The sequence below is a fragment of the Camellia sinensis genome, unplaced genomic scaffold (genome assembly GCF_055761805.1).
Source record: "Camellia sinensis isolate YWXY unplaced genomic scaffold, ASM5576180v1 Unanchor3, whole genome shotgun sequence".
Classification (NCBI taxonomy): Eukaryota; Viridiplantae; Streptophyta; class Magnoliopsida; order Ericales; family Theaceae; genus Camellia; species Camellia sinensis.
In genome coordinates, this window is record NW_028129178.1 from 16,023,690 (window position 1) to 16,040,805 (window position 17,116).

Here is a 17,116-nt window from a genome sequence, read left to right on the forward strand (position 1 = left end):
AAATCAACTGGAATGACTTTTTTTTTTTTTTTTTTTTTTTTTTGTGAAAATAATAATAATAATAATAATAATATTAATATGGAAATCATGGAGTGGGCGGTGGTACAAAAATATTGTGTAGAAAAAGAGGGAGATGGTGGAAAAGAGAGGCCACTCATGTTATTAAAATAAATTAAGGAATTAAAAAAAGTGATATTGGTTTTGTTTTCAAAAAGATGGATTAAAATAAATATAAAAAAAGAAAAAGAAAGTGGAGACCATGATGAAAGGTGGGAACAAGTGTGCTGGTGCTGTGTTGTAATGGTCAGAAAGAGAGATAAGAAAATAAAATAAAATAAATTTCAAGGTGCTGTGTTGTAATGGCATTGAAATATCCACCATCATAAAGAGTATCAGTGGTGCTGCATATGTTTATGAGCATTATTTGAGGCCTTTCTTTCTTAACCCACAGCAGACTGTTAACGTCTAGTATGTCCCAAGGAAGAAGGACATCTTCAGTAAGCCAGATGACATTCTAACTGCTGCTGAGAAGTACATAGAAGAACATGGCCCGGAAGCATTTGAGAAGCTTGTTAGCAAGGATAGGGAAACCAAGTTCAGGAGTAGCAATTACACGTATTTTGATGAGGACCACAGCTATTGAGCCTTGTTTGGCTGAGGGAAACACCTTTTTTCCGCTGCTGTTAGGAGTATCTTTCCGGTGGAGAAGCTGCTATGGACTATTTGGGGAGAGTGATGTCGAAAGCCGGAGCCTTGGATCTCGCCACCGGCGTCGGCGGAAAGATCGAGAAAGACGATGTTCTCTCCGCTGTCCAGAAGTATGAGCAGTATCACGGCTACTATGATGCCGAGAGAGAATGAGATGTTATGAAGATATGATGAGGAGGTAGGTATGTAGTAGACAATTCTAGCGGACTAGGTTGAGGTCCGGCGGGCGGCCAAGGCGAGGTTGCCGCCCGCCGGTGAAGCGAAAAAATATTAAATTCTTAACCTTGCTTTGATACCATGTAAGAATTTATGTATTATTGATTGATGTCTTGATTGATAGATTACAATGATTCATGATTCCTATATATAGAAGAGGGTGAGTGTGTAGTAGGTAAGAAGTAGGTGAAGTGGAGGTGGTAGTGGTGTAGTGGGTTAGGTTTAGTGGAGTAGGTGAGGTGGTAGTGGTGTAGTGGGTTAGGTTTAGTGGAGTAGGTTTAAGTGGGTGAAGTAGGTGATAAATTTTAACATAGCATGACTCACCTTATGCTATTAATTGTCTTCGTAGTTATCCCACTTGAAGATAAATTCGTTGAAATGCTTACATCTTGTAATATGTTTAACTCAGAAACAGAAAAGCTTACACCTTATATGTGTCTGTTAATAGTTGTTGGGCATTGCTCTAGGGATCATCCTCATCCGTGTATGAGCACAGATGAAAAGGCATTCACACCTGTATTTAATGTGCATCTCTTTCGTGCCTAAGCGACTGTTTTAAACACAAACACACAGACATATTTTATATGTATCTTTTTGTTGCTGTAGAAAGCAGTACCTAACTACCATGACCGCTCATTTTTACTCCATTTTCCCAAAATTTGGTCCCTGAGCATGCTGCTGACTACTTGTCGTCGGATGTTTCTTATGGCTAATATATTAAAAAAGTAGATATTTTTTTATCTGCTGGGTGCAGTTTTTATCCTTTTTCTCTGGTTGGGTCTATTCAAAGCAATGCTCGGTGAGATCCAAGGCCACTCCCTTAACCCATGTCCTCTGTTTTCCTCTTTGTTCTGTTTGAGACTGGAACATGTATCAAATCAGCCCTTGCTGGTGCATTAGTTGGTCTAAGTTGCACATGACCCAAACTTTGTTCTAGTATCTGTTTTATCACTCAAGTTGATCCAAATGCAATTGCTTATCCAGGTTCTACAGAAATGGGAGTTAAGCTTGGCAATGAAGATTTCAGTTATTCAATTGGGCAACATGTTACTGGATTTGTCTATAAATTGGATAGTGAATGGATCTGGTTAACAATGTCTCGACATGTGAAGGCTCAGCTCTACGTTCTTGACAGTTCATGTGAACCTACTGAACTTCAGGAATTCCAGAAGCGCTATACTGTGGGGAAAGCAATATCTGGTTATATTTTAAGTGCTAATAAGGAGAAAAAGCTGTTACGTTTTGTGCTGCGTCTAATTTATTCTGCTCCTGATAGAACACTTGGTTGTGAAACTACTAAGATAGATGACACAAGCAATCACTTGAATGGGAATGTAGCATACCATATTCACGAAGGTGATGTGGGCGGCAGGATTTCCAAAATTCTTCCTGGTGTGGGTGGAATGCTCATCAAAATAGATCCACACCGGTATGGAAAGGTCCATTTTACTGAATTGACAGACTTATGGGTTTCTGACCCATTGTCTGGATATCATGAGGGACAATTTGTCAAATGCAAAGTCCTAGAAATCAGCCATTCAGTTAAGGGAACTTTCCAGGTTGATTTGTCATTACGCACAACTTCAGATGGCATTCATTCTCAGAAGTCTACTACTGTCAGCAACAGTGAACTCAACAACACTGTAAGTATTTAGAATTACTGGTGCTTTCTTGCATCACCAAGTCCGTATATAATTAAAATTCTATTTCGTTCTTTTGCACTTATCATTTTGCATTATTATTGTAACCCTTCAACTGACCACCAAACCCCCCCCCTCCTTTTCTTGTTTAGTGGGTGCTGCAAGCAGTCAGCAAACACCCAACAAAAAATAGGAACTAATATCACCAAATCATATTAGAAAATTGCAAAACAATGTTGAACTGACCCAAAAAAATTAACTGTCAAACAGCACACCAGGGACCTGAATACCAATGGGGCCCAGAGCTTAACATTACGCTCCAATAAACCTGGCTGGTGATCCCAATCGGCCAGTCAGCACCTTCAATATCCGATGGAACTGAAAATTGCTCCACACAAAGCTGGCAATTTAGATTTCAGAAAAACTGCCCCTTTTTCTGGAAAATCATATGATATATAATAGTCAGCTCTCTAGTATTGAATCACTTGTCTTTTTTCCATGAAGTAGTTATTTAAGATGTATGGTTAATAGGCCTTATTTAAATAGTTAATAGGACTTATTTAAGCTGGCAATTTAGATTTCCGAAAAACTGCCCCCTTTGCTGGAAAATCATATGAAATCAAGGTTTTAAAAAGCGGTTGCGGTCGCCGTAACGGTGGCGGTGGCGCGGTTGCGGTTGCGGGGTGTAAAGGCCGTAGTGTAACGGTTGCGGTAACCGGAACCGTGAATTTTTTTATTTTTCGCACAATTTGAAACAAACTTACGGATACGCATATTTTTTCTCCATGATCATATTTATTGGGTTAAAAATAAATATTGATCAATTTTTATAAATTTTTAAGTATGATCTAATATATTTCATATTTTTAAATTACTATAAACTGAGTTTTTTTCATTTTATTTTAATAATTAATGACTTTATATTATACAAAAAATCAATCACTAACTATTATATATAAGATAAACAATGACAAAAGTAAAAGAATAAATAAAAGCCTAAATATATATATACATATTTTAACCAACCCAAATAGATAATGACTACATTCATTATTATTATTTTCAAACAATATATAGATAGACACACACAAACAAAATGGTTGAGTGATAGCAGCTGAATAGAATAACATAGGTCTTACAACTTCAACGAATCAATAACATGTTCTTCATCTTCCCTCTTCTCTCTTTCTATCTCTTGCTTCTCCATTTTCTCTCTTTATCTTCTCTCTTCTCTCTATCCCTCTTCCCCCATTTTCAACTTTTTTTTGTGTGTTTTTTGGAAAGAAACAGTTTGGAACCGTTACGTAACAGTGCGTAACAGGCCGTTACGGCTGTTACGGCACCATTAAGACCGCTACGGCTGACACACCTGTGAATCTCAATCATACTGCAAAAGCGGCCGTAACGGGTGGCGGTAACATCTGGCCCATCAACTTCTGTCACTATAATAATAAGCCAGTTTGTACAATCATCACATTTGTTTGATTTTACCAAACTTTGAATATAGGATGTGTTTTATGGGTAGGTGTGCCCCAACTCTTTTTAGGTTATGTAACACATGGTATTCTGCTCTGGCAGCGGACTGCATATTAGTTTGGGTTTATAATTGCATTCTTCTTCTGCCTAGGTTGGATTATGCCATATTTCCGAGCTTTCTGATGATCATGTTAACAATATTGAAACTAAATACAGAGCAAGGGAGAGAGTTACATCAAAGGTTTTGAAGGTAAACAATTGCATGCCAAGCTTTGCAAGCAGTGTGGTTGTTGTGTTATGATTGCTGAATGGTGATTATTGTAACCTCTTTCTAGACTCTAGAGAACATGTATATTGATTCAAATGAATAATTTCTCTAAATATTATCTAAAATAGGAACAGCTGCTATGGAACTTCTGCCAGTTTGAGTAGCTCTCTGTGGCTACAGAAGCTGTATTTTTTATTTTCTTCTGTTTTTCAAACTATTATCAGGTGGATGAGGATAGACAACGAGTTTCTCTTAGGATGAAGAATTCTTATTTTATGAGCAATTATGACATTCAAGCTCCTTCAAAGCAGAAGTATGATGATGCCATTGAGGAAAAAGATCACATGGTGGGTACTAGGTTAACAATGTTGCCAGATAGAGGCTCATTCGGGATGTAGAATTTGGACTTTGAATGTGAAAATGGGCAGCATCCTCTTCCTGCTGAAGTGGAAGCGAGGGCTTCTATTCTTCCACTTGAGGTCCCTCTCGATGATATAGAGAAATTAGACATGGTTAATGCTGCTTGTCAAAATATAGAGCATGTTGATGATGCTGATGCTGTAGATCAAAAGAATAAAAGCCAGGCAAAGAAGAAAGCCAATGAAGAGAGGTAATTTTTTTATTCACATATTTTCATGATTTTCTTATTAAAGGCTGTTTGTCTCAGTTTTCCTGTCAAGAATGGAAATTGTTCTGCTCAGGGAACGAGAAATTAGGGCTGCTGAAGAAAGGCTATTAGAGAAAGATATTCCAAGAAGTGCTGATGAATTTGAGAAAGTGGTTTGAATTTCCCCAAATAGCAGCTTTGTCTGGATAAAGTACATGGCATTTATGCTTTCTTTGGCTGATGTTGAGAAAGCCCGCTCAATTGCTGAGAGGTAATCATTTAGCTGTAATATTAGTTTCTAGTTTGCTCTGGCAAAAACATATGGAGTGTTTTTTTTTTTTTTCTGCATTTGTATTTTTATTTTATTTTTTAAATCTTATTTGAAATTCTTGCTTCAAGCAAAACATTTTGTCCCTAAATGTGTCTTTTTATTGTTATTATTCTCCTTGTTATGATTTATTTTTTAACAGGAAATACTAAAAGTTATTAACAATGGGATCCTATGAAGCACGGATATTTCAAAAAGGGTGACGTATCCGTATCGGATACTTATCGGATACCGATACTCCTCGGATACTCGCGGATACGTATCAGATACTTCTTAAAAGTATCAGATACTTCTTAATTAATTTTTTATTAATTTTGAAGTATCGGATACTTAATTTTGAAGTATCGGATACTCGAAGTTATATATTACTTATAATATTTTGTTTAGTTCTTTGATAAGAGGAATATAGTGAGAGTTAAAGTAATAGAATTTGTCAAATTGATGTATCCTTGTTGTCTCTCTCACTTCTCTCTCGCTTTTTCACTCTCTCACGTTTCTTCTCTCAGCTCTCATTCTTTTTTTGGTGTTGGCATGTAAGGATGATGTTTAATTTGCATTTGCATTTGCATTTGCTTTTGCTTTTGCTTTTGCTTTTAGTTTTGGATGTTTTATGAATGTTTGAGTGCTTTTAGGTTGATAGGAATCCCTCTCCTTATTTATTAACTTACTTTAAGTTTTATTTTCATGCATATTACATTATTAAAATTTTATAAAAAAAAAAAAATTATGAATGTATCCCCGCTGTACCCGTATCGTACTTTTTCAAATTTTGACATATCGCCATATCCACATCCCCATATCACCATATTCGTATCCGTGCTTCCTAGGCTATCATTGATGACTTAAAAAAGTATATTTGCTGAAATTTTTATTTAAGAATGGTTTTTTGGCTTTAGCTAAGGTCTTGTGATATTCAATGATGAAGGGGAACAAGTTGAAGCTATTGACCTTGAAGACTCTTAGTTTTATAGGAATCTTTCTTCTTTATCAAGTTGTCTTTTGCTTTAGATTTTATTTTTATGCATACTGTATTACTAAAAATTGTTAAAATAATATTTTTTACGAACGTATCCCCGCCGTACCCGTATCCTAGTTTTTCAAATTTTGTTGTATCGCCGTATCCGTATCGTATCGTATCGTATCCGTATCCTGTATCTGTATCCGTGCTTCCTAGATGGGATCCAATCCACTGCCTGCTTTTATCAATGTTATAATAAGCATTTCTCTGGTAGTATGAAGAAAGAAAATATTCAAATTGAGCTGAGATAATTGAGACAAAGGCTTGTTTAATTTGAGTTGAAAAGTAAATGCTAAACCTTAAATTTTCAAAATAATGAGACTGATTTGTTGAGTGTATAGCCACATGGAACATATGAGTGCATGGTCTTGTGTGTAAGCTTTTGTTTGTCAAGAAAAAGCGAGAATATCTGAACAGGATGTGAAAGTGGATTAGTGATCTTGGACTTGAAGCAGAGAATTGACGGGCTTGTTTGGTTTGTATTTGAGAAACATGTTTTGAGATAAAAAGTACGAAAATTTGTTTGGTTTGGTTTTTTTTCAAAAGATGTTTTGAAAAATTATTTTGAGAGAGTTTTGGAAAAAGTGATTGATTTGATGTGTATGAGAGAGAGATTTGTTTGGAAAACTTGTAAACCAAACAAGTTTTGGAAAAAATTTTTGAGAAAATTTGTTTGGTTTGATTACTTTTGAAAACTTATTTGTAGAGAATTTTTCCCAAAATTTTTTGAGAAACACAAACCAAACAAGGCCGACATTATTGTGGGTCCTGAATTGCATTTCAGCTTTCTGGTCACGTGATGTCTTATTGTATTGATTTGTTCTTTTTTTTTTCTTTGTTTCTTCCTTCTTTGGTTTCATTTTTCTCTACATTCAAATTTTTTGGTTTTACCTTATATTCCCTTCATCAAATATGCTGTGGTTGAACCAACGAGCCATTTTTTGTGTCAGCAGTAGCCAGTTGCATCAAAAAAATAAAATAAATGCACATCCACAAATTGGCTTTTATGTTCATAATGTGTGCTAGTTTGCTTCTCACTCTATGTCATTGTTGTGTTCTTTAGGGCTTTGAAGACAATAAACATCCGAGAAGAATCTGAGAAGTTGAATGTATGGGTGGCTTATTTTAATTTAGAGAATGAATATGGATATCCTCCAGAGGTAAAATATATATACTATACATGTATATCCTTTTGCCTTGATTCCAAAAAAACTCTCTCACCATCAGTATCATTTCAATAGCTTCTAGGAGTTTTCTTACTTTAGTTTTTCTCTACAGGACGCTGTTTCAAAAATATTTGGAAGAGCATTGCAGTATTGTGATCCCAAAAAGGTGCATCTGGCACTGTTGGGAATGTATGAAAGGACTGAGCAACACAAGTTGGCTGACGAGCTTCTCAGCAAAATGAGCAAGAAATTCAAAGCATTCATGCAAGGTATTTTTATGATATAATAAACTAGAGTATTGTTATTGTTTTTTCCTCGAGTGGCGGAGCTATCAAATTAATCTACTAGACTTCACCATACGTTTTTTATTAATTTTTATTTTTTATAGGTTTGGTTAAGGTGGATTCAGTGGCTTTTGAATCAAAATCAGGATGAAGTTCAGTCTATTGTAAAACGAGCTGTTGTATGCCTTCCCCGGCATAAGCACATTAAGTTCCTCTCGCAAGCAGCTATTCTAGAGTTCAAATGTGGGGTTCCTGATAGAGGGCGATGGGAATGCTTCGCGAGTACCCAAAGAGAACAGATTTGTGGAGCATTTATCTTGATCAAGTAAAAATCCTTTTCTTCTATTTCTGTTGTTTATTTTTAACAATGAATGATAAAAAAATATAGTTTGCTTTATGCATTAAAATTTGTCTTAAAAAAAAAAATTAACAAACAGGAAATTCGACTAGGTGATGTGGATGTGATTCGTGCATTATTTGAGAGGGCAACAAGTTTGAGCCTTCCACCTAAAAGGATGAAGGTGTGTGCAACTTAACTGGTTGGTTGTGTTTGTTTTTGTTTTGTTTTGTTTTTTTTTTCGTGCTCATGCTGAAGATTTAGTTTTTGAGACTTTCCTTGTCACATGAGTGAGTGAATAAGTGTGGTTTGTTGGAAATGCAGTTCTTATTCAAAAAGTATGAAAGTCTGTAGGTGATGAAGAAAGGATTGAATCTGTTAAGAGGAAGGCGATGGAATATGTTGAGAGGTAGTCTTGCTTGATGAGGATGAAGATGAAGATGAAGATGAGGATGAGGTTGAGGTTGTTTCGCATTTCAACGGGAATCATCCATTGGGTACAGTCCAAAGTATTATGACATCCGCTCGTTCACTCACCCACTCAATATTTGCAATAGGAGGATGAGTAGCAGCAGCACGACAGTTAGAAATAGATGGCATAAATAACTTATAACCATCCTCCTGTTTGTCTCATGATTGTGTATGCTTTTTGTTTAATTAATTATTCACTGAACGTCTTTGTTCTCTCTCTCTCTACATTAAGGTTTCTTTTATTTTTTATTTTTGTTTCGGTGTCCTGAACAACACTTCATATATATATATATATACACACTAGTGGGTGAGTGTCACCCAATAAATGTCATGTTAAATCTATAAAATATACATTTTGATTTTGAATTAAAAATATAGTGTCTATTGCTTTAGTGGTAGAAGTATTGTTTATTAAACCAATGATTTTAGGTTCAAGTGCCTTTTATCACCTTAATATTTAATTTTATATTTCTCTAAGAAATATGGGACACGTGGCATAAAAAGAAGGTTTGGACATCAAGTAATTTGTTCACTTTATGGGGGTGTTTGGCAAGTTGAATTTTAGCCTTTTTTTTGGGTTAAAATTTACAAAAGGACAAAATATGCTAAAATAATTAATAAGATAAAATGTTAAAATTTATAATCATTTCATTTTTTCTATTACAAACATCACATTCAACTACAAAAAAAATCTATCTTCTTAAACATAGATTTTTAGCTTACTAAAATAGCTAAAAATTAAAATATCTTACTAAAATAGCAACTTTCCAAACACCCACTATATATAGTTGAATAAAAATAACACGGGTAACCATATTACTTGATGTGAAAACGATCTGGATCGGACACTTGAATTACAAGCCTCATTTGGAAAACCCTTTGTCAATTAAGACCCAACATTGATTCAGTGCTCTAAAATGGTAGTACTAATGTCAGCTCTAATGAGCTGGCAGTGCAAGAAGAAAAAAATAAAAGTAGAAATAAAAAACAAAGGCCAAATTATCATACCAGTGATGGAGTCCACATGGTGTCATATCATTAGTGGTGTATTAGTGGTATTGAATTAGTGGTCTGAAACATTTTTCATTAAGAAGTTATTAGAGTTTCTTAATATTATATCCACACTCCAAATCCTTAGATTTTACAATGGTGACATAGGAGGGAGAACAAAGAGAAATATTTTGTAGAGATTTTTGTTTTGTTTTTTTTTTTTTTTTGGGTGAGTAAGTCATAAAATAAAACAGAAGAAAATACAGGAATACAAGGGGCATGCCCCAGGATCTAGCCAACTATACAAACAAATAATGACAAGCAAAACAAAAAAGAAGTGGAACAAAGAACTATAAACTATTAACAAAAGCATCGGCCCAACAGATAAAGAACAAATGAGCTGAGAACAAACTCGAACTCGAAAAGCACAAACAAATAAAGACAAAACTAGAACTGAAAATCCCCCTAGGATAAATGCACCATAGCAGCAAAGCAGCAACAGCCCAGTGAACCCCAAAACCAAAACTAGAAGAGAAAGTTTCTACATAGCACCGACCAACAGCAGAACCAGCGTGATCCACTCTAACAACCATAAAAAACCAAAACCTGTTCAGCAGCCATATACAGCACATAGGGGTGATGAACAGGGGAGAACCAACTTTGTAGCAAAGGCAAGAAGAAACCTAGCAAAGTCAACATGTCCAAAATGCCAAACGGTTCCAACAAAAGAGAAAGAAAAGAGAAAAGAAAAAAAGAGCTTTACCCTACATAGCCCGTAGGGATAGGACAACTACCATAATAAAAGAGCTATACCATTCAAAACTGTGTAAATCAAAACATAAACAAAAGAGCCAACTATCATAATAAGAACAACGAATTTCCAACTAGATTCCACTAGGTTTGGCGCACCTATGCAGCCTCAACCATGAGAGTCTTCAAACCGGATACTGCAAACTACACAGCAAACACTACCTCCATCGATTAATAAAACCTAACAACCAAAGCAAGTGACCTTGATTACCCTGATCCAATTCAGATTAGTAAACAGCAATGAAGCTATATATAATCACGAATAAGAATATGAAAATAAAGAAAACCCGCAACAATTCTCACTTATGTAAATTCCTTGGTCACTCAACCCACAAATAAAGGACACTCAACAATTAACAGCAAGTTAGAGAAGAAACCCTAATTAACCAACAAATTATACACTCAATCACTCAACCCTCAACAATGGATATCCCTAAAAATTGTACCAGCATATGTACCTGCAGCAGTATTAGAAAATATTATAGGGCTATTTCACTCAACCCACACCTTACAACACTCCTCATAGGATTTATAAACTCACTGCACTCAACCCTCCTATTGCTATACTCTTTACTCCACTGGAATGGCCTGCAAATCTGCAACAACACACATTAGAACCAAACAAATATAATGATTAGATTTAAAAACCTCACTATATGGCTCACATCACTAGGCCCTCTTATACTGGCTCACCAACAACTCAACCCACAACACAACACTCATTTAAGGATAGAGGCAGGAAGCCTCCACTCTTGGAGGAACCATTCCTCAGTTTGAGTTCTTTTGATGTTGGAGATAGCCAAAAGTCTGTATCTGACAAGAGACACAATGCCTTTGACCACCACTTCTTCAGGTTTCTTTTCATGGGAAAATATTCTATTATTTCTTTCTAGCCACATATGGTAAACTGAGCTACAAAAGCTCAATCGTCTAATGATGGTAGCTAAGGATTTTCCTTTACAGTCAGCAGCCACTACCTGAGGTAGGTCACTCCATGGAATATTCTGCCAATTTACTTGGCATTTGTCTTGGATAGCAGTCCACACTCGCAAGGCAAATGGACATTGAAAGAATAGATGTTGGTGATCTTCTCCATTATGGGTACAAAATTGACAATTGGAGACCCCATTAATGCCAAAGGTGGCAAGTCTGTCCCCAGTATTCAGTCTCCCTAAGATAGCCATCCAAACAACAAAGCTAGCTTTAGGGATGTTGTAAGGACCCCACAAAAGATCAGCCCAAGATACCTTAGGCCACTTCTTTCTCCAAAGATTCCAAACAGACCCAATAGTAAACAACCCACTCTTATTTGGCAGCCAAATTACCTCATCCCTACTACCAATGGTTGGCACCATGATAGGAGGAGAGTGCCCCACAATTTCCTGCACTTCCCAAGAGGAAGCATTAGGCCAACCTTGGATTGGCTCGGGAGACCAGTATCATACACAAATCTAGCACCATATTTCTCTCACAGGGAACCAAAAGGATGCCAATTATCATGCCAAAGGAAAACCTTGCTACCAGGATCAACCACCCATTTAACAAGGGGATAGATCCTTTCTCCCAATGATAGTAACTTCCTCCAAACCCAGGAAGGATTACTTGGGGTTTTGATACCCCAAAAGCAGTTTTCTTTTAAGAGGTAGGATTTAACCCATTGGCACCACGCAGACTGCTCTCCACTAGAGATTAAGAACCAAACATGTTTAGACACAGCAGCCTTATTCCACACCTCCATATTTTTAAAACCAAGGCCCCCTTCATTAACAGGAGCACTAATTTTATCCCAAGCCACTTTAGCCCCAGTTTGTTTAAGATCCAAACCAATCCAAAGAAAAGCTCTACATAATGATTCAATCTCTTTAATCACTTTTTTTGGAAGGATAAAAAGAGAGGACCAGTAAACTTGCATAGAGAATAAGATTGTCTTGATAAGCTGGGCCCTTCCAGCATAAGACAAGACCTTGTTGGTCCAAGATTTCAACTTTTTAGTAATTCTAGTGTCTAAACTCCTACAGTCACTAGCTCACAATCTAGTGGTGATCAAAGGAACTCCCAAATACCTTACAGGCAACTCTCCCTCAATGAATTGGGTAAGATCCAAAATATCCTTCCTCAGGGTGTGGTTACAACCTGAGAAGAAGATATGGCTCTTATTAGGATTAGGGACAAGGCCAGATAAGGCTTGAAATTCCAAAATGCCCTGTTTTATGAGGTTAATTGTAGGAATAAAGTACTATGGCACCATCACGGAGTAGAAGAAGCCACTTGGGAAACAGAAGTGGAAGTCCGAGAGAAATACCCTAAGTTGTTTAGAGATGTGTAATCTTATTTACTTTGTGATGTTAATGTTTGTAATATAGCCTAAAGAATGTGAATAAACTTTGGTAGGTATATGTGTTGTAATGATAAGAAGTTCACGTGTTTTAGCTATTCATACTTCGAATTATGGTGTGTGATGATAATATGATGATTAGAGGTATTACAAGGGTAGTAATTGTCTTCTTGGGAATTGTTAGAGTTGCTTTTAACAAGGATTACCGAAATTTCGGGGGCGAAATTCTTTAAAGAGGGTAGGCTGTGACACCTGGGTTTTTCGGACCACTCGAACGATGCTTTTGTCGCTCGAGCGTAGATCTTCAGGTCACAATAGTTGGCAGTTTTGCAGGCGGATCGCTCGAGTGAAGAAGTTGTCGTTCGAGCATAGAATGTTTGCTCCAGTAATTTCACTGTAGCTTTGCAAAACTTCAGGGACCTTTCATTTTTCGCTCGAGCGTAGGATGTGTCGCTTGAGCGACACTGTTCGCTCGAGTGAAAGAAGTTGTGCTCGAGCAGTTAGTCAGGGCAGTAGATTTTAAAAGTCGATCCTCACTCATTTTATTTTAACTTTTCACACTCTCTTTCTCTCTAACGCTATTTTTCTAAAAACCCCAATTCGCAAACCCTGGATTTCTCTAACTTCAACCCAAGATTCCCTCAAAATCATCCAAGAAAAGTTGAAAGGAAGTCTAGATCAACACTTCTACTTATTATTTCGTTGGATCATCAAAGTTTCAAGTGTGATTCACAACCCCAGCTTCCACATTCAAGGTAGGGGTGTCTTTAACTTGCTATATCTTCAATTTGAACTACTTATGTGGTAATTTTCATTAGCTATTCATGTGTATGTGTATATATATATGTGTGTGTAGATTGTGTTGTTAGTAAGTGATTTGGGAAAATGTGAGTAATACTCTATGGTTATGGATGAAATTATGTTTATTATTGAAGATTATTGTAAGTGATGGTGAGAGTTGATCTCCAATTTATATTTTAGAGAGAAACCCCAAAATTTCCATAACCCTAATTTTGAGACGCATTCAACAAAGAGGGGTGGTTTTGCTCAATTGGTTTAAAAAACATGAAATTGAAAGCATAGTATCCCTCTCGACTTAAGGTCCGATCTCCTTAGCTTTCAAACCTTGATTCAGAATATTCAGTAATCAACCAAAGTATAAGGCTTGCATAGCCGGAATGGAGTCAGCCTTTGAACTAAGGGAAATAAGGTCGGATGTGATTCAGATTGGAAACTGCCCTTGAACTAGGGGAAATAAGGTCGAATGTGATTTAGATTGGAAGCAGCCCTTGAACTAGGGGCAATAAGGTTGGATGCGATAAAAAATTTAAAATTGGATTGTTTCTCAAGCTAATGAAGACCGAAAAATAAGTCAAATCCCGAAATCTGAGGGAATGAGTTTTATTACTAAAGGACAGTCGAGTTTCTATCCACGACACTAGGGGCAAATTTAGACCAAATTAGCCTAGTCCCTACATCATCATATCTATCAAGTAAAGTTTAGCAGTCATTCTTATAGATTTAGATGGCCTAAAGATCTCACAACCAATCAACATGGGCAAGCTAAAATGAAAGTATCATCCTTGAGAGGCTTGTTGGGCTGAAAACCCAAAAGGGCAACCTAAGCAAAAGTTAGAGCAGGAAAACAAAAAATAGAAAGTGAAAAAAAAATGAAAAAAATAGAAAAATAAAAAATGAAAAGCTTGCAAAGTTGAAAATTTGAAAGGGCGACTTTGGCAAAAGTTAGAGCACAAAAGTAGAGTGTCAATACCCGAGTGAACCTTAGCTAGAACCACATATGGCCTGATTCCTATCTTTGGGATATGTAGGCAGTTTCATCTTGAAGTTCGACTCTAATCATTTTTCAACTCACTCATCTCGTCTGTGTTTGATTGGTGTATCTTTATTCAACTCAACTACCCATATTTGAGTGACTCGTCCCCATTTGATTCAGTTGTCCTATTTCTCCTTCATGACGAATTCAGTTACAAGACAAATTCAGTTGTACATCTCAAGCATTTCATGTTGATCGAGTAGTGGTCATTTGCGAAAATAGATTTTGAGGACTTTTAATGTTGACTGATTTTCTCAAAAATTATTCCATTTTTGCAAAACTTAGACCATTCTTTGGACCAAAAAGAGAATTTTCAGTGCTCATAATTTGGCTTATATGATTTCCAGTTAGAAAATGGAAGAAGTGTGCTAATTTACCTTTCATGTTGATCAAAAGCACTTTAGCAGAAAGAAAAAAGAAAAAAAAAATAGAAAGTCAAAGCAATGAACTAGGGGCATAGTCGAGTCAGGAATTTTGTCTTCTCCCTGCGCTCTCGAGTCGCATGTTCATATATCTGCTGGCTGGTTAAACATTCAGTCGGCCATCCAGATTTTAGTTGACTCTAGGTGTGTTTCTTGTTTGTGTCAGGTCACTCAATCTGCCTGTAAGCCAATTTATGAACCCAGAATGGAAAAACTGCAGAATTTGTGTAAAGCTTAATGGCTTGTCTTTTAGAGTTTTGTTTTGAGTCTATTTCATTCCAGTGAATGTAAATAGGTTTGTTTGGATTGTTTTTGCTTTGTTCTTCTTCCATTGAGTCATTATTTGATTTTTGATCAGGTAAGGGCTCAATATCCAATTCAGAATTCTTTGAAACTTGATCATTCTCAAATTCAAATTCGATAAAATATTTTCAAACTCAATTGCAAAGCCATTCACATCGTGATGTGCAAAAAATGAAATTTCTTTCATTCAATTCTAAGGTCCTTCGATTACAACATTACAAAAAGAGGAAGGAATTTCGACACACAAAGAAAAAAAAAAAAAAAAAAAAATCTGAAGCATTGGTGCTCCTTCCTAAGGGGGAAAAAAAAAGAAAAAAGAACAAACTTCTCGGATTCTGGCAGTGGCCCGGCGGTGACGGATACACGCCGACTTTCCTTGCTGATACCTTCTTTGCTCGATTCTTCCACTGATCACTTATTCTTGCCTTCATTTTGGGAGGCTCTTGAAGACCTTGCCTCGGTGTCTACAAAACCGCCGAAAGAGATGATCCCTCGCTGGTCATCAAAAGTAGTCCCATAACGAACAGCGATGGTCACCTGCCATTTCAATACTCCTTGATTTGTTTCTTCAATCCGCTAACTTTCCCTTTAGAATCTTTGTACATACGTTGAAGTAAAGAAAGTTGTGCATTCAATCGATGCACCGCATTCGTCATACACTCCAGGCGATGGGACAGATTAGAGACCACAATCACGGTCTCCACGTATGCGTTTAGCGTGAAAGAATTGGCCTCAATGTTAGACTGAGCAGCCATCAGTTGCTTGAATGGAATTGTAGGGAAGCTGAAAACAAGGGAAGGAAGAGGGGCACGTGGTTGAGGCGAGGAGTCAGAATCAGTGAACTCTATTGTAGACTCGTTGAGGTCTGGAAAAAGAGAAAGAGAATGGTGAGAGGCCATGTCAGATGAGAGGGATGCAAAAGAGGGGTTGCAGAGTAGGTTTTGCATCCTTTTGTCTCTACTTAGCTCTCTGCTCTGCCTCCCCTGCAGAACTTAGATTAAGGAAGAGGATGAAGCCAAAGAAGAAGACAAAGAGGGAGGAAGGCCGAGACGATCATTGACAATCGGGGCATGATTGGATAGCCTGTCGGTCAGGCACCGCGATTGTTGAAATCGCCCGCCAGACACAACGCTCGAAGAAGATGAAGAAAGAGAGAGAGAGAGAGAGAGAGAGAGAGAGAGAGAGAGACAAAAATAGGGAAAGAGAGAGAGAGATGTGTATATGTATATGTATGTATGTGTATGTATATATTATGTATGTGTACATTTAACTTTATATATTTTGTCTGTATATGTATATGTGTGTATCCATATATGTATATAGTTTGCCCGTGTGTATACGTATATGTATGTAATACGTATTTTGCATATCATCGCATCCTACCTTTGCTCCTTTCATGTGAAACGTGTTAGGATTTGACGTTTACCTGGTTAAAACCTTCCCTCTCTCCGTATGAGATATGGTCAGGTATGCCTGTTGGTTACGCCACTTTTTCACCTTCCATGTGAGACGTGTTAGGATTTGACATTTACCTGGTTAAAACCTTCTCCCTCTTCGTATGAGATACGGTTAGCACGTTTTCACCTTTCATGTGAGACGTGTTAGGATTTGACGTTTACTTGGTTAAAACCTCCCCCCTCTCCGTATGAGATACGGTTAGGTACGTCTATTGGTTACACCATCTTTCTTCCTTTCATGTAAAACGAGTTAGGATTTAATGTTTACCTGGTTAAAACCTTCCCTCTTTTCATATGAAATACCGTTAGGTACGCCTGTTGGTTATACCACCTTTGTTCCTTTCACATGAAACATGTTAGGATTTGATGTTTACCTAGTTAAAACCTTCCCCTTCTTCATATGAGATACAGTTAGGTATGCCTGTTGGTTACACCGCCTTTTCTTC

General features: G+C 36.9%; 1 protein-coding gene across 1 annotated transcript in view; it reads left to right on the plus strand.

Moving 5' to 3' along the window:
- The window catches only part of LOC114258744 (rRNA biogenesis protein RRP5), a 76,838-nt gene extending 67,946 nt beyond the window's left edge, over positions 1 to 8,892 (plus strand). Inside the window, 12 exon segments of the mRNA XM_082912415.1 lie at positions 1,909 to 2,567; positions 4,192 to 4,290; positions 4,533 to 4,918; positions 5,010 to 5,186; positions 7,325 to 7,421; positions 7,540 to 7,680; positions 7,682 to 7,696; positions 7,816 to 7,975; positions 7,978 to 8,036; positions 8,149 to 8,232; positions 8,373 to 8,388; positions 8,391 to 8,892. Coding sequence (XP_082768541.1) covers positions 1,909 to 2,567; positions 4,192 to 4,290; positions 4,533 to 4,918; positions 5,010 to 5,186; positions 7,325 to 7,421; positions 7,540 to 7,680; positions 7,682 to 7,696; positions 7,816 to 7,975; positions 7,978 to 8,036; positions 8,149 to 8,232; positions 8,373 to 8,388; positions 8,391 to 8,461 — 1,964 coding nt within the window. The 3' untranslated portion in view covers positions 8,462 to 8,892.
- Positions 8,893 to 17,116: the final 8,224 nt, after the last annotated feature.